The sequence below is a fragment of the Aquarana catesbeiana genome, linkage group LG07 (genome assembly GCF_042186555.1).
Source record: "Aquarana catesbeiana isolate 2022-GZ linkage group LG07, ASM4218655v1, whole genome shotgun sequence".
NCBI classification, from domain to species: Eukaryota; Metazoa; Chordata; class Amphibia; order Anura; family Ranidae; genus Aquarana; species Aquarana catesbeiana.
In genome coordinates, this window is record NC_133330.1 from 334,212,521 (window position 1) to 334,234,681 (window position 22,161).

Below are 22,161 nucleotides of genomic sequence, written 5' to 3' on the forward strand. Positions count from 1 at the left end.
CACTAGAATTAAAATTCTGTGGAATCTCCTCTTACCTTATCCAGGCCGCAGGGTTCAGTTTACACAGACCCAGCCTTCGCCTCTCACGGTGGGCTCCGTTTGTGAAAAACCGTCAGAGACTGGGGCCCCCATCAGTAGGGGGATCCTTCAGTTCTGGGCCTGTAAAGCACCTCGCCAGAAATGAGGAAGTTTAAAGCCATTTTCTGATCCAGCTCTCTAAAAAGAGAAGCGTTACAGGTAAAACCTCGTTTCTTCGGACACGAGGCCCGGGTACCATCCAATTCGGCCATGAAAAGACACTTTGAATGGATCTGGTCGCCTGGCTTGCCCCAGTATAGGATCTTAGAATATTCCTTTGGAGCTTCAGCACAGGACATCTTTGCACGTCCAACACCTAAGACACTGGTGTAAAAACTGAGGTATCCCTGGAAGGGGAGGGGTTATATAGGGGGTTGAACTTCCTGATTAGGGTGTGACCAGTGTCCAATACCTAGTGATACCCTATAACCCATCAGTAATTACTGTGGCTCTGTGTCCCGTGATGTCCGAGAAAAGAAATCTCTATTTGTGGGGAAAAAAGGACATCAGTTTTGTTTGGGTGCAACGTCGCACGACCGCGCAATTGTCAGTTAAAGCGACACAGTGCCATATCGCAAAAAGTGCTCTGGTCAGGAAGTGGGGTAAATTCTTCCAGGACTGAAGTGGTTGATGAGGCGGCACCGATGAACAGTCATGAATATGCAGCACTGGTGGGCACAGATAGGCAGCACTGGTGGGCAGCAGTGATGAGCAGCACTGACTGGCATCACCAATGGCCACTGATTGCTGGCACTTGTGAATGAATGAATGAGTGACTTGTATAGCGCTACCTATGCGAACTGAATCGCCTCAGGGCGCTTTTTGCCACCGATGTCCATCTGAGGCATAGCGCGGTCCTTTAACCCCATAGGGTCCCGACGCGCTTACAAACACATACACAGCGACATACACATACTATGGTCAATTTTTAGACAGGGTCTAATTGACCTACCAGCATGTCTTTGGAGTGTGGGAGGAAACCCACGCGGGCACAGGGAGAACATGCAAACTCCAGGCAGATGGTGTTGTGGTCGGGATTTGAACCAGCGATCCTATTGCTGCTAGGTGAAAGTGCTAACCACTACACCACTGTGCTGCAATCTTGTGGGCACAGATTGGTGGCAATTGTGGGCACTGGTTGGCACTGATAGCTGGCAGTGGTGGGCAACCATTGCTGGCACCTAATTGTAATCAGGGCACTAATGATCAGTGCCCTAATTACATACCTAGCAGTCCTCTGTGAGGAGATGCCGCTGATCAGCTCTCCTCTCCTCACACTCTGAAAGTGTGAGGTGAGGAGCGCAGATTACCGGCATCTCCGTGTTTAACCATGTGATCGGCTGTGTCCAATCACAGCCGGTCACACGTAAAGAGCCGCGACAGATCGGGGTCGCTCCGTGTCCTAGCAACACGGCGCGTGAGAGCGATCATTCTGGGAAGCCGTCATCTGACGGTGGGCGGGCGGCAAGTGGTTAAGGTCAAACAGAAAAGGCAGCAGCCCAATCCCCGAGAAAGCCCATCGCCACCATCCACCAGAAGATGTTTCTTCCTTTTGCTCACACATAATACCCACTGAGGACCAGTGATATATCCAGTCAGTCCAGCGCAGCCTCCAACACAAGCCTGTTTCATATGTGACCAGTTTGAACTACAAATAAAGAAAAGAATTACCTCAATAGTGATAACATAGCGCTCAGCCAGTAACAGGAGTCTCTCTATAATGACCAGCTTAGTAGACCTGCAAGCAAAAAAAAAAATGACAGAAAATTTTATATTCTTGTGTAAATTTTCAGCTTTGTGTTGCTCACAGGAGAGAGTTTGCAGAGGTATGGACACACGGAGCAAATAAACCTCCACTGCAGACTTACCTGTAAGGTGACTGCACCGAGGTGGCCACCGATGGCATGGCGGTTGCGGTGAGCATTTTTGTAGCTCTGGTGACGGCGTGGGTCAGGGTGGGGCCTCCAAGTGCCGAACTCGCAGCCTGCAGATCAACAGGAGATATGAACAGGTCAGTAAAATGATAGAAGCTTTCAACTAACATCAACCCACCTGCACAAATGCCCCCCAATTCCGATTTGCTGCAGGTCTCCGGTAACTGAGGTGCTTTTAGAGCAGGGATCTGCAATTAGTGGACCTCCAGCTGTTGCAAAACTACAAGTCCCATCATGCCTCTGCCTCTGGGTGTCATGCTTGTGGCTGTCAGAGTCTTGCTATGCCTCATGGGACTTGTAGTTCTGCAACAGCTGGAGGTCCGCTAATTGCATATCTCTGTTTTAGAGGAAGGTAGCTGTAATCTGCCTTTAATGTCATTTTTTTTTTTTTTTATACCTTATGGTCCCTCATACAGAGCTCCATCAGTAGCAAACGTACAATGAAATGCTAGGGGAGAGATTAAAAATAAGGGACCTATTGCCTCAATACTGGGCACTTTTACCCCCTTCCTGCCCAGGCCAATTTTTAAGCTTTCATAGGTACATTGTCAGGTTGAAAAAAGACACAAGTCCATCAAGTTCAACCAAAATAAAAAATACAATCCCATATACACAAACCTTCACCCACAGTTGATCCAGAGGAAGGAAAAAAAAAACAAAAAAACAAAAAAAACAACAAAGCAAATTTGCTACAGCAGGGGAAAAAAATTCCTTCCTGATCCTCTGAGAGGCAAATCAGATTTTCCCTGGATCAACTTTACTTATAAATATCAGTACCCAGTTATATTATGTACATTTAGGAAAGAATCCAGGACTTTTTAAAGCAACCTACTGAGCTGACCAGAATCACCTCTGGAGGGAGTCTATTCCACATTTTCACAGCTCTTACTGTGAAGAAACCTTTCCGTATTTGGAGATGAAATCTTTTTTCCTCCAGATGTAAAGAGCGCCCCCTTGTCCTCTGTGATGACCTTAAAGTGAATAACTCACCACCAATTTCACTATATGGACCCCTTTTATATTTGTACATGTTGATCATATCCCCCCTTATTCTCCTCTTCTCAAGAGAGAATAAATTCAGTTCCTCTTTCAGCGCTGTCGCGCTTTGTATGAAAATTACGCTGTCATGCAACACTGTACCCATAGGAAATTTGTATCATTTTGAGACAGGTTTTTATTTTTTGGTAAATAAATATATATTAAAAAAAAAAAAAAAAAAACACCAAATCTTTTGAAAAAAAACTAAAAAAAAGTTTTTCATAGTTTGTTATAAAATTTTGCAAAAAAATTTGTTTCTTCTGCACTGAGGGGGCACCGACGAGGCTTGCACCACCGAGGGGAGGCACCGACGAGGCTTGCACCACCGAGGGGAGGCACCGACGAGGCTTGCACCACCGAGGGGAGGCACCGACGAGGCTTGCACCACCGAGGGGAGGCACCGACGAGGCTTGCACCACCGAGGGGAGGCACCGACGAGGCTTGCACCACCGAGGGGAGGCACCGACGAGGCTTGCACCACCGAGGGGAGGCACCGACGAGGCTTGCACCACCGAGGGGAGGCACCGACGAGGCTTGCACCACCGAGGGGAGGCACCGACGAGGCTTGCACCACCGAGGGGAGGCACCGACGAGGCTTGCACCACCGAGGGGAGGCACCGACGAGGCTTGCACCACCGAGGGGAGGCACCGACGAGGCTTGCACCGACGAGGCTTGCACCACCGAGGGGGGCACCGACGAGGCTTGCACCACCGAGAGGGGCACCGACGAGGCTTGCACCACCGAGGGAGGCACCGACGAGGCTTGCACCACCGAGGGAGGCACCGACGAGGCTTGCACCGACGGGCAATGGCGAGGCTTGCACCGACGGGCAATGGCGAGGCTTGCACCGACGGGCAATGGCGAGGCTTGCACCGACGGGCAATGGCGAGGCTTGCACCGACGGGCAATGGCGAGGCTTGCACCGACGGGCAATGGCGAGGCTTGCACCGACGGGCAATGGCGAGGCTTGCACCGACGATCAATGGCGAGGCTTGCACCGACGGGCAATGGCGAGGCTTGCACCGACGAGGCTTGCACCACCGAGGGGAGGCACCGACGAGGCTTGCACCACCGAGGGGAGGCACCGACGAGGCTTGCACCACCGAGGGGAGGCACCGACGAGGCTTGCACCACCGAGGGGAGGCACCGACGAGGCTTGCACCACCGAGGGGAGGCACCGACGAGGCTTGCACCACCGAGGGGAGGCACCGACGAGGCTTGCACCACCGAGGGGAGGCACCGACGAGGCTTGCACCACCGAGAGGGGCACCGACGAGGCTTGCACCACCGAGAGGGGCACCGACGAGGCTTGCACCACCGAGGGGAGGCACCGACGAGGCTTGCACCACCGAGGGGAGGCACCGACGAGGCTTGCACCACCGAGGGGAGGCACCGACGAGGCTTGCACCGACGAGGCTTGCACCACCGAGGGGGGCACCGACGAGGCTTGCACCACCGAGAGGGGCACCGACGAGGCTTGCACCACCGAGAGGGGCACCGACGAGGCTTGCACCACCGAGGGGAGGCACCGACGAGGCTTGCACCACCGAGGGGAGGCACCGACGAGGCTTGCACCACCGAGGGGAGGCACCGACGAGGCTTGCACCGACGAGGCTTGCACCACCGAGGGGGGCACCGACGAGGCTTGCACCACCGAGAGGGGCACCGACGAGGCTTGCACCACCGAGGGGAGGCACCGACGAGGCTTGCACCACCGAGGGGAGGCACCGACGAGGCTTGCACCACCGAGGGGAGGCACCGACGAGGCTTGCACCACCGAGGGGAGGCACCGACGAGGCTTGCACCACCGAGGGGAGGCACCGACGAGGCTTGCACCACCGAGGGGAGGCACCGACGAGGCTTGCACCGACGAGGCTTGCACCACCGAGGGGGGCACCGACGAGGCTTGCACCACCGAGAGGGGCACCGACGAGGCTTGCACCACCGAGGGAGGCACCGACGAGGCTTGCACCGACGGGCAATGGCGAGGCTTGCACCGACGGGCAATGGCGAGGCTTGCACCGACGGGCAATGGCGAGGCTTGCACCGACGGGCAATGGCGAGGCTTGCACCGACGGGCAATGGCGAGGCTTGCACCGACGGGCAATGGCGAGGCTTGCACCGACGGGCAATGGCGAGGCTTGCACCGACGGGCAATGGCGAGGCTTGCACCGACGGGCAATGGCGAGGCTTGCACCGACGGGCAATGGCGAGGCTTGCACCACCGAGGGGAGGCACCGACGAGGCTTGCACCACCGAGGGGAGGCACCGACGAGGCTTGCACCACCGAGGGGAGGCACCGACGAGGCTTGCACCACCGAGGGGAGGCACCGACGAGGCTTGCACCACCGAGGGGAGGCACCGACGAGGCTTGCACCACCGAGGGGAGGCACCGACGAGGCTTGCACCACCGAGGGGAGGCACCGACGAGGCTTGCACCACCGAGGGGAGGCACCGACGAGGCTTGCACCACCGAGGGGAGGCACCGACGAGGCTTGCACCACCGAGGGGAGGCACCGACGAGGCTTGCACCACCGAGGGGAGGCACCGACGAGGCTTGCACCACCGAGGGGAGGCACCGACGAGGCTTGCACCACCGAGGGGAGGCACCGACGAGGCTTGCACCGACGAGGCTTGCACCACCGAGGGGGGCACCGACGAGGCTTGCACCACCGAGAGGGGCAATGGCGAGGCTTGCACCGACGGGCAATGGCGAGGCTTGCACCGACGGGCAATGGCGAGGCTTGCACCGACGGGCAATGGCGAGGCTTGCACCGACGGGCAATGGCGAGGCTTGCACCGACGGGCAATGGCGAGGCTTGCACCACCGAGGGGAGGCACCGACGAGGCTTGCACCACCGAGGGGAGGCACCGACGAGGCTTCCACCACCGAGGGGAGGCACCGACGAGGCTTGCACCACCGAGGGGAGGCACCGACGAGGCTTGCACCACCGAGGGGAGGCACCGACGAGGCTTGCACCACCGAGGGGAGGCACCGACGAGGCTTGCACCACCGAGGGGAGGCACCGACGAGGCTTGCACCACCGAGGGGAGGCACCGACGAGGCTTGCACCACCGAGGGGAGGCACCGATGAGGCTTGCACCACCGAGGGGAGGCACCGACGAGGCTTGCACCACCGAGGGGAGGCACCGACGAGGCTTGCACCACCGAGGGGAGGCACCGACGAGGCTTGCACCACCGAGGGGAGGCACCGACGAGGCTTGCACCACCGAGGGGAGGCACCGACGAGGCTTGCACCACCGAGGGGAGGCACCGACGAGGCTTGCACCACCGAGGGGAGGCACCGACGAGGCTTGCACCACCGAGGGGAGGCACCGACGAGGCTTGCACCACCGAGGGGAGGCACCGACGAGGCTTGCACCACCGAGGGGAGGCACCGACGAGGCTTGCACCACCGAGGGGAGGCACCGACGAGGCTTGCACCACCGAGGGGAGGCACCGACGAGGCTTGCACCACCGAGGGGAGGCACCGACGAGGCTTGCACCACCGAGGGGAGGCACCGACGAGGCTTGCACCACCGAGAGGGGCACCGACGAGGCTTGCACCACCGAGAGGGGCACCGACGAGGCTTGCACCACCGAGAGGGGCACCGACGAGGCTTGCACCACCGAGAGGGGCACCGACGAGGCTTGCACCACCGAGGGAGGCACCGACGAGGCTTGCACCGACGGGCAATGGCGAGGCTTGCACCGACGGGCAATGGCGAGGCTTGCACCGACGGGCAATGGCGAGGCTTGCACCGACGGGCAATGGCGAGGCTTGCACCGACGGGCAATGGCGAGGCTTGCACCGACGGGCAATGGCGAGGCTTGCACCGACGGGCAAAGATGAGGCTGCACTGATAACGAAGGCACTGATTATCAGTGCAAATGCTGTACTCACTGTGCCCTGACAGATCGGCTCTGCTCTTCCCCACAAGCAGTCTCAGTCTGAGGAAAGGAGAGCCGATAACTGACAAGTCTTTTTATGTGTGACAAGCTGTGGCTGGACACAGCTGATCACATAGTAAAGGGCCACTGCGATTACCTCTTTACCCTGTGTGATTCGCTCTATAGAAGGGACACAGCACTCAAAGACCCTTCCCCATAATCGTAGCATTCTTACCTCTAATCGAGTGTAGCAATCTGCAATAAATTTCTTGTGCAATGAAACTGAATCCTGCATGGGGGAAAAAAAAACAAAACAAAAAAAAAAACAGCTTTTATTAACATTACGAATACCAAACTTGATAGGCAGACTTTGTTGCCCCCAATTCAAATCCTTCTAGGGAGGGTTAGAAAACAAAAAAGGGAAAAAAAAACTTGATTGGTTGTAAGAGGCAGACGAGACATTTTTATATTCTGATCTGAGGGCCGGCACTTACTTTCTTCAGCCTGGGGTTCAGATTGATGTAGCTATAGTTGATTATCAGCTGTATTGCTTCATTGGCAATCTCTTCATCCGGAGATTCGACTGCAACTTTCCATATGAAATCCATTCCAATTAACTCCAACTTCTCCACGTGCTTCCAGGAGGAGGAGAGAAAAATGAGTCGTTGATTTAAAAACTTATGTGAAGTCACTCAATCCAAAGCAACAAAGAAGAAAACCTGATGCCAAAAGGCACGGTTAAAAAAACCCCTAGGGGGTCTATTATAGACAGAGCAAAAGATTCAGTATAAAAAGTATCAATTTTATTGAATGGAACAATAATGTGCATATAGATCAATACATAAAAATATCTGATACCCAATTGTACAGTTGTATGAAGAAACCACTATCCTGGAACTGAGCGGACTAGTGATGATCCATACAGACGTAAACACCTTACATGTTACGGACTACAAAGTCCTTCTTCAGAGGTTAATTTAAGTCAGATGGGTACAGATTTTCTACAATAGAAAGAGTATACAAATAGTACGGTTTAGTATATAGTAATTGCCAAAAGTAAAGTTATCCATATCAGAACAATTGCAAAGGACGCAGGAAGTATTCAGAAACAGTCATGTATGTTGAATGCTTTTTGGCATCAGGTTTTCTTCTTTTTTTTGGGGGGGGTCGGACAGACCAAAATCTTGTCCACACACACTCCAATCCCTCCCCCACTCTGTCTCAATCCAAAGCATGTAATAATATACTGAAAGCATTACTGTGAGGGGAGTTTACAGGGCCTTGAAAAAGTATTCATACCCCTTGAAATTTTCCCCATTTTGTCATGTTACAAACCAAAAATGTAAATGTATTTTATTGGGATTTTATGTGATAGACCAACACAAAGTGGCACATAATTGTGAAGTGGAAGGAAAACGATAAATGGTTCTTCAAATTTTTCCAAATAAATATGTGAAAAGTGTGGGGGGTACATTTGTATGGCGCCCCCCGGAGTCAATACTTTGTAGAACCGCCTTTCTCTGCAATTACAGCTGCAAGTCTTTTTGGGGATGTCTCTTCCAGCTTTGCACATCTAGAGAGGACATTTTTACCCATTCTTCTTCTTTGCAAAATATCTCAAGTTCTGTCAGATTGGATGGAGAGCGTCTGTGAACAGCAATTTTCAAGTCTTGCCACAGATTCTCAATTGGATTTAGGTCTGGACTGTGACTGGGCCATTCTAACACATGAATATGCTTTAACCGCTTGCCGACCAGCGCACCCCGATGTACGTTGGCAGGACGGCACTGGCAGGCAAAAGGGCGTGCAGGTACGTCCCCTTTAAGAAGCAGTGTCACGAGCGCGTGCGCGCCGCCACTGTCTCCGAGGCCGCGGGTCCCGTGGACTCGGTGTCCACCGGGTGCCCACGATCATGTCACGGAGAGGAAGAACGGGGAGCATTCCCCATTCTGCCTAGTGACAGGACAATGATTTACTGCTCTCTGTGATCGAGAGCAGTGACCACTGTCCTGTGGGCTCAAGCCCAGCCCCCTCACAGTTAGAATCACCCCCTAGGATACACTTAACCCCTTCACTGCCCCCCTAGTGGTTAACCCCTTCACTGCCAGTGTCATTTACACAGGAATCAATGCACTTTTACAGCACGGATTGCTGTATAAATGACAATGGTCCCAAAAATGTGTCAAAAGTGTCCGATGTGTCCCCCATAATGTCGCAGTCCCGATAAAAATCGCAGATCGCCGCCATTACTAATAAAAAAAATAAAATAAAAATGCCATAAATCTATCCCCTATTTTGTGGACGCTATAAATTTTGCGCAAACCAATCAATATACGCTTATTGCGATTTTTTTTTTTACCAAAAACATGTAGAAGAATACACGTCGGCCTAAACTGAGGAAAAAAATTGTTTTTTTATATATTTTTGTGGGATATTTATTATAGCAAAAAGTAAAAAATAATGCGTTCTTTTCAAAATTGACGCTCTTTTTTTGTTTATAGCGCAAAAAATAAAAACCGCAGAGGTGATCAAATACCACCCAAAGAAAGCTCTATTTGTGGAAAAAAAAAAGGACGTCAATTTTGTTTGGGTACAACGCCGCACGACCGCGCAATTGTCAGTTAAAGCGACACAGTGCCATATCGCAAAAAGCGATCTGGTCAGGAAGGGGGTAAAATCTTCCGGGGCTGAAGTGGTTAAACCAGGGATATGCAGTTAGCGGACCTCCAGCTGTTGCAGAACTACAAGTCCCATGAAACATAGCAAGACTGACAGCCACAAGCATGAAACTCATAGGCAGAGGCATGATGGGTAGTTTTGCAACAGCTGGAGGTCAGCTAATTGCATATCCCTGCTTTAAACCATTCCATTGTAGCTCTGGCTGTATGTTTCGGGTCGTTGTCCTGCTGGAAGGTGAACCTCCGCCCCAGTCTCAAGTCTTTTGCAGACTCTAACAGGTTTTCTTCTAAGATTGTCCTGTATTTGGCTCCATCCATCTTCCCATCAACTCTGACCAGCTTCCTTGTCCCTGCTGAAGAAAAGAATCCCCACAACATGATGCTGCCACCACCATGTTTCACAGTGGGGATGGTGTGTTCAGGGTGATGTGCAGTGTTAGTTTTCCGCCACACATAGTGTTTTGCTTTTAGGACAAAAAGATCAATTTTGGTCTCATCTGACCAGATCACCTTCTTCCACATGTTTGCTGTGTCCTCCACATGGCTTCTCACAAACTGCAAACAGGACTTCTTATGGTTTTCTTTCACCAATGTCTTTCTTCTTGTCACTCTTCCATAAAGGGCAGATTTGTGGAGATCACGACTAATAGTTGTCCTGTGGACAGATTCTCCCACCTGAGCTGTGGATCTCTGCAGCTCCTCCAGAGTTACCATGGACCTCTTGGCTCTTCTCTGATGAATGTTCTCCTTGCCCGGCCGGTCAGTTTAGGTGGACGGCCATGTCTTGGTAGGTTTGCAGTTGTGCCATACTCTTTCCATTATCGGATGATGGATTGAACAGAGCTCCGTGAGATGTTCAAAGCTTGGGATAGTTTTTTATAACCTAACCCTGCTTTAAAACTTCTTCACAACTTTATCCCTGACCTGTCTGGTGTGTTCCTTGGCCTTCATGATGCTGTTTGTTCACTAAGGTTCTCTAACAAACCTCTGAGGGCTTCATAGAACAGCTGTATTTATACTGAGACTTAAGTACACACAGCTGGGCTCAATTTACTAATCAGGTGACTTCTGAAAGCAATTGGTTCCACTGGATTTTAGTTAGGGGTATCAGAGTAAAGGGGGCTGAATACAAACACACGCCACATTTTTCACATATTTGTAAAAAAAAAAAAAAAAAAAAAAAAGATAATTTTCCTTCCACTTCACAATTATGTGCCATTTTGTGTTGGTCTATCACATAAAATCCCAATAAAATACATTTACATTTTTGGTTGTAACATGACAAAATGTGGAAAATTTCAAGGGGTATGAATACTTTTTCAAGGCACTGTACATGTTTATTATAGAAAAAAAAAAAAAAAGTAAAAGATTTCTATCCTGCATTTCATCGTTCAGCCCGACAGAAGGAGCAGAATAAAAGTGAGCAATTGATTAATTTAACAAATAAACAGGAACTTTTTGGGAAATACTCACCAGCTGGGTACCTTGCCTCTTCAACCGATGATCGCAAAGATTTACATTTTCAAAAAAGGTTTTAAAGAGGCTGAAACCTGAAAGAACGTACAAAAAAAAAAAAAAAAAAAAGGAATTAACATCCAAATCATTGCTTAGATATCCTATGTCCCATCCTTCCCGTTCAAAGCCGGTTATTATTTATCTTGCAGTTGAAGTGTATTGTAGAAAAAATGATCCGCACTCCAGTTGTTGCTCTTAACCCTTTCATGACTAAGCCTATTTTTGACATTTGGTGTTTACAAGTTAAAATCCGTATTTTTTGCTAGAAAATTACTTAGAGCCCCCAAACATTATGTATATTTTTTAGCAGAGAATCTAGAGAATAAAATGGCGATTGTTGCAATATTTTATATCACACGGTATTTGTGCAGCGGTGTTTTAAACGCAAATTTTTGGAAAAGGGACACTTTCATGAATTTTAAAAAATCCAAACAGTAAAGTTACCCCAATTGTTTTGTATAATGTGAAAGATGATGTTACGCCGAGTAAATAGATACCAAACATGTCACCCTTTATAATTGCATGCACTTGTGGAATGGCGACAAACTACGGTACCTATGAATTTCCATAGGCGATGCTTTAAATTTTTTTTTACGGTTACCAGGGTTGAGTTACAGAGGAGGTCTAGGGCTAGAATTATTGCTCTCGCTTTGACGATCGCGGCGATACCTCACATGTGTGATTTGAACACCGTTTACATATGCGGGCGCGACTTCCGTATGCGTTTTCTTCACTGCGCGAGCTTGGGGGGACGGGGGCGCTTTAAAAAAATTTTTTTTTTTTTTTTTTTAATTTATTTTATTTTTTTTTATACTTGTAAATTTTTTGTATACTTGTATTCTCCCCACGCGTATCATCACTGACACGTGACTTTTTCAAGGTGTCAAGGCGTCCCTTGAAAAAGTCACGTGTCACGGGAGAATTAGACTGTGACGCTCTGTTTGGAGTGCGATCTGCCTGTGAGTGTATGAGCAGCAGCACGGAGCTGGATGTGACTGACCATTATCCTGTATCAATGTGATCTATGTCTAAGGGAGCATGTGAGTGGCAATAAGTAGCTTTTTATGTCATCTAAAATTTGGCTGATATCTGCACAAAGGTGTTTCTTCACAATTTTATCTTCTATATGGGGGAAGACCAGCAGAAGCTGAGGAAACTACTCTTCTATGCCGGCGGCTGATTACAGACAAGCCGCTCCACCGCTGACACAGACTCACTAAGCCTGGGCTTATCAGAGGAGGAGGTATCATTTCAATACAATTTGGTGGATTAATTACTATGATTTGACTTTGATCACAAAATTATATGCCTCATATAGTAGAAATTTTCATTAGCACTCACTGGCTGAAGGTTTTGGGAGTGTATAATTAGAAAAAGGCTCGAAACACAGTATCTCCTGAACATATCTTTTATATGTGTCTATGCAACTATTAAGGTGTATTATTTAAACACAAGCTACTATTTAACAAAAAGTTTCACACAATGTTTCACTTACTTTAGAAGTATAAAATAGGCACTAGAGGCAGTATATTAACCAATAGATAATACAAGCGCATCACTTTAAATAACCCATGACAATGTGAAAGAAGTTTGTTTGAAATTTTTGCAAATCTATAAAGAAAAAAAAAAAAATAAATCCCACGTACATAAGTATCACACACTCCTCCCATGTACAGAAGTATCACAGCCTTTGCTCAATACTTTGGTGAAGCAACTTTGGCACCAATTACAGCCTCAAGTCTTTTTGAGTATGATGATACAAGCTCGGCACACCTATTTTTGGCCAATGGCGTCCCTAGGGGGGGGGGGGGGGGGCAGAGGGGGCCCTGACCCCCCCAACATTATGCTGTGCCCCACCATGTGCCCCCCCAATTTAAAAAAAAAATTTTTTTTTTTTTTACAAAAAATCAATGTCTAAGAGGGAGAGCGTCCGCAGTCAGCTCCTGCGGGTGATTCCTCCCCCCTCCCTCTGCTCGCTGACACTGCATAATGCGAGCGCTCACACAACCACGGCCGCCCGATCTGCTCCTTCCCCTGCATCCTCATTGGCAGGGAGAAGAGCGAGTTGCAGGAAGGACTCCACCAGGACTCCCAGTTACTGAAAAAACAGACTGATTTCTCCCATCCTTAGGACAGGAGTACCCAGCCTGTAAATTCCAAGAGATACCAGACCAGACCAGAGCTGTCAATAGCAGGGGCAGGACAGCAAGAGGAGGCTGGGGAACTCCACAGTGGCAGAACACCAGGGACCCTTATATTTTCTTGGTATGCTGGTGACATATATCTCTTGTTTTCTGCCACCCTGGGGGGCCCCAATACAGTAGGAAGGGAGCTCACTGCAGAACATGTGAAAGGGCCGTTGTGGGGTCGTAGTAAAGGGCCCCAGGATATATATATATATATATATCTATATCTATATAAATATAGATATATATATATATATATATATAGATATAGATATATATATCTATATCTATATATATATATATATCTAAAATTGCATTTTATAGTTGCCCCCTACTTTTATCCCTGTCCCCCCATGTGCCCCCCCTAAATTTGAAAGCTGGAGACGCCACTGTTTTTGGGCAGTTTCTCTCATTCTTCTTTGCAGGACCTCTCAAGCTCCATCAGGTTGAATGGGGAGTGTCGGTGCACAGCCATTTTCAGATCTCTCCAGAGATGTTCAATTGGGTTCAAGTTTGGGCTCTGGCCGGGCCACTCAACGACATTCACAGAGTTGTCCCGTAGCCACTCCTTTGTTATCTTGGCTGTGTGCTTAGGGTCGTTGTCCTGTTGGAAGATGAACCTTCGCCCCAGTCTGAGGTCCAGAGCACTCTGGAGCAGGTTTTCATCAAGGATATCTCTGTACATTGCTGCATTCATCTTTCCCCTCAATCCTGACTAGTTTCTCAGTTCCTGCCACTGAAATGAATCTCCACAGCATAATGCTGCCACCACCATGTTTCACTGTAGGGATGATATTGGCCAGGTCAGGGGCGGATCCAGAGTCTAGTCTCGGGAGGGGCACTGCCAGAAAATGTTTTTTTGGGGGCAATTTATCAGGGAAATGGCTGTGTTGGTGCTTCAATCAGCATCATGGTTGTTATGGTGTCAGGATGATTGAAGCGCATTATTTCTATTATTACATTGTAATATAAAATGAAATATTTCAACTCACAATAATGCAGAATCAGTGGGAGCCCTAGGTGTGTCACTTGCCACGTCGCCTGCCACCAGATGCGGATTGTCACTTGCCTCATCACCTGCCACCAGATGCAGATTGTCACTTGCCATGTCGCCTACCACCAGATGCAGATTGTCACGTCGCCTGCCACAAGATGCAGATTGTCACTTGCCACGTCGCCTGCCACAAGATGCAGATTGTCACGTCGCCTGCCACAAGATGCAGATTGTCATTTGCCACGTCGCCTGCCACAAGATGCAGATTGTCACTTGCCACGTCGTCTGCAACCAGGTGCGGATTGTCACTTGCCTGCTACAATTGTCACTTGCTGTGTCCCAGAGAGTCTGGCAGCAGAGAAATTATGTAATCTCTCTGCTGCCCGCAGCTGCCTGCACAGTGAGAGCGGAACTGCAGGGATGCAGGGCAGGTGGTGAGAGATGATGTCATCTCTCTGCTCCCCCACCGGTTAGCTCCCTGATTGGCCAGCGGCCCGCCCACTCTCTCAGATTCTCTCCCGCCCGGCCCGCCTGCTCTCTCAGACTCTCGCCCACCCAGCACGCCGCTCTCTCACCCGTGGAGCCAGCCGCCTGCACTCTCACCCGCATTATCGGAGGGGGCAATTGCCCCATTGTCGTCGTCCCCCCCCCCTGGATCCACCTCTGGGCCAGGTGATGAGCGGTGCCTGGTTCCCTTCAGACATGACACTTGCCATTCAGGCCAAAGAGTTCAATCTTTATTGCATCAGACCAGAGAATTTTGTTTCTCATGGTCTGAGAGTCCTTCAGGTGCCTTTTGGCAAATGTGCCTTTTACTGAGGAGTGACTTCCGTCTGACCACTCTACCATACAGGCCTGATTGGTGGAGTGCTGCAGAGATGGTTGTTCTTCTGGAAGGTTCTCCTCTCTCCACAGAGAAATGCTGGAGCTCCGTCAGAGTGACCATCGGGTTCTTGGTCACCGCCCTGACTAAGACCCTTCTCCCCCTCAGTTTGGCCGGGCGGCCTGCTCTAGGAAGAGTCTTAGTGGTTCCAAACTTCTTCCATTTACGGATGATCCAAACAGGATGTACCTGAGCTCAATTTTGAGTGTCATGGCAAAAGTTGTGATACTTATGTACATGGGATTATTTTTTAATAAATTTGTAAAGATTTCAAACAAACTTCTTTCACGTTGTCATTATGTGGGACTGTTTGTAGAATTTTGAGGAAAATAATGAATGTAATCCATTTTGGAATAAGTCTGTAACATAACAAAATGTGGAAAAAGTGAAGCGCTGTGAATACTTTCCGGATGCACTGTACACTTCAAATCAGAGCTGTAGTTTTTTTTTTTTTTTCGTCTTTGCTGCAGTGGGGTCCTAACTTCACTTTTCTCTGTGTGCATTACAGCTCCATGTTCTGCAGTTCTGCATGCAGGTCATCTTTGTGTACCCTCCTTCAGCAATAGCTTTGAGAAACTTCCTGATGTGTGACACCGATCCTCGGCAGCCCTTTGCTGTCATAACCAGCTGTCACTCTCAGTACTACTGGGCTGATGTAATGACACAGCTGCCGCAGCCAGCGCCCTTTCCTATTGGCCCAAACAGTGTAGCGGGCACACATAAAGCAGCTTCAACCAACCAGACCTATGGGGCATGTAGTCCCTGCGCTGCTGCCACTCTTTGCCCACCACCATACCACATGAAAAAAAAAAATGGGACCGGTGTGGTCATAACTGCTACATTACATCATTTAAAGCTGAATTCCAGGAATTCAGCCACTTGTGTTAAGTCCAAGGAGCTGCATGACATCTCCTGGGCCTATTATTTACATCTGACAGGCTTACTGGCTCTGCTGACAGACACTCTGGGGATCTGAAAGGAGAGAAGCACACAGAAGAGGAGTTATGCCCACTGTTTAAGCGGTGCTTTTGCGCCGCTTTTCAGTCACTAGCGGGGCGCTTTTAACCTCAAAATTGGGGTTAGAAAACCCATGTTGCAGCGCTTTCAAAGTGCTTTTCAGGCGCTTGGGAAGCGCTGCCCATTCATTGCAATGGGCAGGAGCGTTTTGGGAGTGCTGTATACAGCTCTCCCAAATCGCCCCAAAGATGTGGCTTGCAGGACTTTTTCTAACGCCCCACCCTGGTGTGAAAGCACTCATTGCAATGAATGGGAGGCAGTTTTCAGGCGCTTTACAGGCGATATTTCTAGCGCTAAAATGCCTGAAAGCTGCCTTAGTGTGAAGGGGGTCTTCGGATAAATGAAGAGTGTACATAATTCAGGGGTAGGTGAGGGGACTGAGGGTAACAATTACTTTGATTTTTGGGAGTTCTGCTCAAATATGCAAACCCAACATCCTAACAAAGCTTGTGTCTGTGCAAAACGGGAACGTCACACTTGTTAGGACACAAACCTAAAAACACAACACCGGCCTCCTGTGCAGAGGGACCCAAAGGGAAGACCTTCCCCTTCTACTTTCAGCTGTGTCTCCATCCTCCACAGGACAGGGCCCCACAAGGAACATACGGATAAAATAAAATACAATGCCAACCCAATGACAACAATGCTACAATTTGCCGATAACATGCTGCGTGCATATCATTTTGTGTTAAACTTGTATTCCTGGTTTGCAGTGATTAAAGTGCTGATCTCATACCATTCACAATGATCTCATACCATTCACAGTGATCTCATACCATTCACAGTGATCTCCTACCCTTCATAGTGATCTCCTACCATTCACAGTGATCTCATACCATTCACAGTGATCTCATACCATTCACAGTGATCTCATACCATTCACAGTGATCTCATACCATTCACAGTGATCTCATACCCTTCACAGTGATCTCATACCCTTCACAGTGATCTCATACCATTCACAGTGATCTCCTACCCTTCATAGTGATCTCCTACCCTTCATAGTGATCTCCTACCCTTCACAGTGATCTCATACCATTCACAGTGATCTCATACCCTTCATAGTGATCTCATACCCTTCATAGTGATCTCATACCCTTCACAGTGATCTCATACCCTTCACAGTGATCTCATACCCTTCACAGTGATTTCATACCATTCATAGTGATCTTGATCTCCTACCATTCACAGTGATCTCCTACCATTCACAGTGATCTCCTACCATTCACAGTGATCTCCTACCATTCACAGTGATCTCCTACCATTCACAGTGATCTCCTACCATTCACAGTGATCTCCCACCATTCATAGTGATCTCCTACATTCACAGTGATCTCATACATTCATAGCGATCTCATACCCTTCATAGTGATCTCATACCCTTCATAGTGATCTCATACCCTTCATAGTGATCTCCTACCCTTCATAGTGATCTCCTACCCTTCATAGTGATCTCCTACCCTTCATAGTGATCTCCTACCCTTCATAGTGATCTCATACCATTCACAGTGATCTCATACCCTTCATAGTGATCTCATACCATTCATAGTGATCTCATACCATTCATAGTGATCTTGTACCCTTCATAGTGATCTCGTTCCCTTCATAGTGATCTCATACCCTTCATAGTGATCTCATACGATTCACAGTGATCTCATACCATTCACGGTGATCTCCTACCACTCATAGTGATCTCATATCATTCACAGTGATCTCATACCCTTCATAGTGATCTCATACGATTCACAGTGATCTCATACCATTCATAGTGATCTCATAGGACTCTAGCTTGAGGATTTTCTCCTTGAACAGTTGCTGTTGGACGTCGCTCTCCAGGTCATGCTGCCCCTTCGTGAACCACTCGAAACACATCTGCCAGGAAAGGAAACCATTCCGTCACTCAGGTCTGTGCGTGTTGGGAATTTATGGGCCAGTTTATCTAAATTAGATAATTTCACAGTAGAAACTTCACAGTTTACAGCAAGGTGGCTTATAAGAGATGTTTTATTTTTTATTTTTTTTTAGTACCATACTTACCTAGGCGGATGCTATATCTGTCCCCCGGCCCCTCTAACACTTCGAACCGAGCGATCAAACACAGCTGATTCATTCAGTTCTCACAGCTCCGTGAGCAGAGAGCTGCTGACTGTTAAGACGTCTGCTCTCCACCCCTTCTTCCTCTGACCTGGAAAGTGATGTCCGTGACGTCACTTCCGGATCAGCAACTAGATGTCCCTGGCTAGTTCAGCCAGGAAGGGATGCGATCTGACCCTGCGCATCTCATTAACCCCTTCCCGACCGCTGCGCGCCGATATGCATCCTATGCATTAAGGTGAAAAAACACCTGTCAGTGACTGCCCCCCCCCACCATTTTACTTACCTGAGCCCTGGAACTTGACCCACGGGGACACGCTGTCTCTCTGCCCGGGGGTTCTCGGCTCTTGATTGGATAGATAGCAGCGCAGCCATTGGCTCCCACTGCTCTCAATCAAATCCAATGACGTGGGCACTGGGGGCGGGGCCGAGTCCTGCATTCGGCCTCTATGGACACCAAATACTGGACTCGGGAGTGCTCCCACAAGGTAACCCCCCGGGAGATCGCTTCTTCTAGGGGGTTATCTGATGCGGAGAGGAGCCACAAGAGCTACCGGGGGACCCCAGAAGAGGAGGAATCGGGGCCACTCTGTGCAAAACAAGCTGCACAGTGGAGGCAAGTATGATATGTTTGTTATTTATTTTTTTTTAAAACGAACCCTTACAATCACTTTAAAGTCAAAATGCGGTCCTGATATTTTACCGCTCTCAGGCCTTACTTCACGATCGAGCTCGCACACATCATGGCCGGTGACGAGGCACTCCCAGATCTCTTTGGCGCGGCTCCAGCCGAGGTACAGGGTGGCTTCTTGCAGGAAAAATGCCAGGAATTTCAGGTGTGCTTCCAAATACTGAAATAGTAGAATATTAAAGTTATTTTTCACTGATGGCTCAAGAAGATGCTGCACATTACCAGAAAGAAAACGTATAAAATGACTACGTTTTAAGTCTTCATTGCTGCAATGCTAACGTATCCTTAAATAAGCAGTGGAACCCAATGGTATAGAACAGTCCACAAGCAATAGATATTCTGCAGCTCTAAAGGTCAAGTCCACCTCTTAGACCCCCATTCACACCTCAGCGTTTTGTAGCTTGAAGCCTCAAGCTACAAAATGCTGGTGGGGGAAAAAAATCCATTATTCTCTATGGAGATGGTTCACATCTCCACTCCAAAACGCCTGAAGCCAGAAGCTCCAAAACGCCTGAAGCTCAAACACGTTCTGGAACTTTTTTTTTTAGGCAGATTTGGGCGTTTTTCTGCTTTTTTTTTACATTGGTGACCTTTTGACCTGTACAAAATCGTGTGAAAAAAAGTGTCAAAAACGCGGTAAAATCACGTGACTTTCTGCCTGAAAACGCTATGCTCAGGTGTGAATGGGGCCTGAGACCACGTTTTATGTGACACCCATATTAAGGGTTGCATACAGCATCCGAAAAACAAAACTGTCTCCTACCTGAATAACAGAGCGCTTCTAGGGAGCTCGTCTTCGCAGCATTATGTTTTCATTTGAATTTAGTGCGTTTGTGGCATCTGCCACAGTGCAAAAAAAAAAAACACTGTGCAGAACACGCCAGGGAACCCTCCGCCTCCTCCCCCACCCTCCCCCCCCCCCACCCTGCATTTCAAGTCTCACTTCCTCTATACCTCCAAACAGCCCTGAGGCTGGGGCCATGCTTTGAAAGAGCCTGTGCACCGTACCCACAATACAAGGATCACGGTGCAATGTTCTGCAGGTTTCACTGCATTGATGCTGCTGCATTCGTTTTTGCAAAATGTGGGAGTAGTCTTTAAATTGGAGATTAGCACTGAAATTTCACCCTGCTGAAATATATCGGGGCAAAAAATGGTGTTATCTGCATTTTGCCGAGAAGAGAAAAAGGTGCCGATAACGGCACCGAAAGTGCACATGATTTTGCCGCGATGTTACCACGCTTATGGTTTATTTTTCATAGGTCATGTGACATCAAAAACATAAACCGGGTGCGGTAATGATGCGTTTTCAATACATTTCAACGGGGGAGGTGCAAAATGCAGCAATCAGGATTTTTAACACCACAACGGAAGCGCAACGGACCAGTGTGAAGAAATACATAGGATTTTAAAGGGATACATTTTTCTTGAGCTTTTCTTGCGCTAATGGCCAACAATAAATTCATATGCATTTAAAGTGCTTGTAAAACCTTACAACACACCTTTTGCTACAGATAAGCCTATAATAAGGCTTACCTGTAGCTACCCTGGATATCTCCCCTGTATTTGCAGTCATCGGCACATGCGCACTGAAGCAACGGTCCATACGTGCTGTTGCTTCAGTTAGACTGTGCCATTACCGGTGGCTCCCGCGCGCATGACACCATCGTGGCTCCGGCCAATCGCAGCGCCGGAGCCCGCGATACCCGGAAGTAACTCCGGGAGCGATGTCACCGGCCGGAGCGGTGAACGAGGACCGCTGCCGGGGGCTTCAATCTCAGGTAAGTAATACATAATGAGCTAGTGTGCTATGCATACTAGCTGCTCATTATGCCTTTGTCTTGCAGGTTTAATTTTTTTTATTTTTTATTGGGTTTACAACCACTTTAACTGCTTGCCGACCGCCGGCCGTCAATTGACGGCCAGGCGGCGCAGCTCTCGTGGCGGGCGGGCGTTATATGACGTCCTCGCTTTCCTGGGCCACCAGGGGGCGCGCGCCGTGTCACTAGGCACCCGGTGCGCGTGCCCGGCGGCCGCGATGTCCGCCGGGCACCCGCGATTACCGGTAACACAGCAGGACCGTGGATCTGTGCGTGTAAACACACAGATCCACGGTCCTGTCAGAGGAGAGGAGACCGATGGTGTGTTCCCAGTAAAGAGGAACACCGATCGGTCTCCTCCCCTAGTGAGTCCCCGCCCCCTACAGTTAGAATCACTCCCTAGCAACACAGTTAACCCCTCGATCACCACCTAGTGTTAACCCCTTCCCTGCCTGTCACATTTATACAGTAATCAATGCATTTTTATAGCACGGATCGCTGTATAAATGTGAATGGTCCCAAATATGTGTCAAAAGTGTCCGATGTGTCCGCCACAATATCGCAGTCACGATAAAAATCACAGATCGCCGCCATTACTAGTAAAAAAATAAAAAAAAATAAAAATGTTATAAATCTATCCCCTATTTTGTAGACGCTATAACTTTTGCGCAAACCAATCTATATACGCTTATTGCGATTTTTTTTTACCAAAAATATGTACAAGAATACATATCGGCCTAAACTGAGAAAAAAATTGTTTTAAAGAAAAAAAAAAATGGGATATTTATTATCGCAAAAGGTAAAAATTATTGTGTTTTTTTAAAAACTTGTCACTCTTCTTTTGTTTATAGCGCAAAAAATAAAAACCGCAGAGGTGATCAAATACCACTAAAAGAAAGCTCTATTTGTGAAAAAATGAAACAATTTCATTTGGCTACAGTGTTGTATGACCGCGCAATTGTCATTCAAAGTGCGACAGCGCTGAAAGCTGAAAAATGGCCTGGGCAGGAAGGGGGCGAAAATGCACCGTATTGAGGTGGTTAAATTCATGATATTAAAAAGTCAAATATAATTCAATTATACATATATAAAAATATAAATATTTTTTTAAAAACTGCCATTTTTGGCCAAGCGCAGCCTGCATTTTTGGTTTCGGCACCAAAATTTCCATTCGGTGCACCTCTACTTTAAACGAACAAGATATATTTTTCTATTACGTCATTATGTTACGTCGCTGGTCTGGAAGTGGTTAAGATTTGACAATAAAACCTGGAAGCGGATTGGTTTCTAAGCAGAGCTGCACCAGATTTTGCACTCTCCTCTTTCAGTAAATAATCCCC

At 48.6% G+C, this 22,161-nt stretch overlaps 1 protein-coding gene across 7 annotated transcripts in view; it reads right to left on the minus strand.

Moving 5' to 3' along the window:
* Positions 1 to 22,161, minus strand: part of USP24 (ubiquitin specific peptidase 24) — a 225,004-nt gene that overhangs the window by 88,796 nt on the left and 114,047 nt on the right. For all 7 annotated transcript variants that reach the window (XM_073593889.1, XM_073593890.1, XM_073593888.1 and 4 more), the window contains exons 18-24: positions 19,030 to 19,161; positions 17,977 to 18,088; positions 11,095 to 11,171; positions 7,438 to 7,578; positions 7,179 to 7,232; positions 1,947 to 2,062; positions 1,750 to 1,816 (exon numbers count right to left, since the gene is read on the minus strand). In XM_073593889.1, the coding sequence (XP_073449990.1) occupies positions 1,750 to 1,816; positions 1,947 to 2,062; positions 7,179 to 7,232; positions 7,438 to 7,578; positions 11,095 to 11,171; positions 17,977 to 18,088; positions 19,030 to 19,161 (699 nt within the window). The remainder of the gene's footprint in view (positions 1 to 1,749; positions 1,817 to 1,946; positions 2,063 to 7,178; positions 7,233 to 7,437; positions 7,579 to 11,094; positions 11,172 to 17,976; positions 18,089 to 19,029; positions 19,162 to 22,161) is intronic.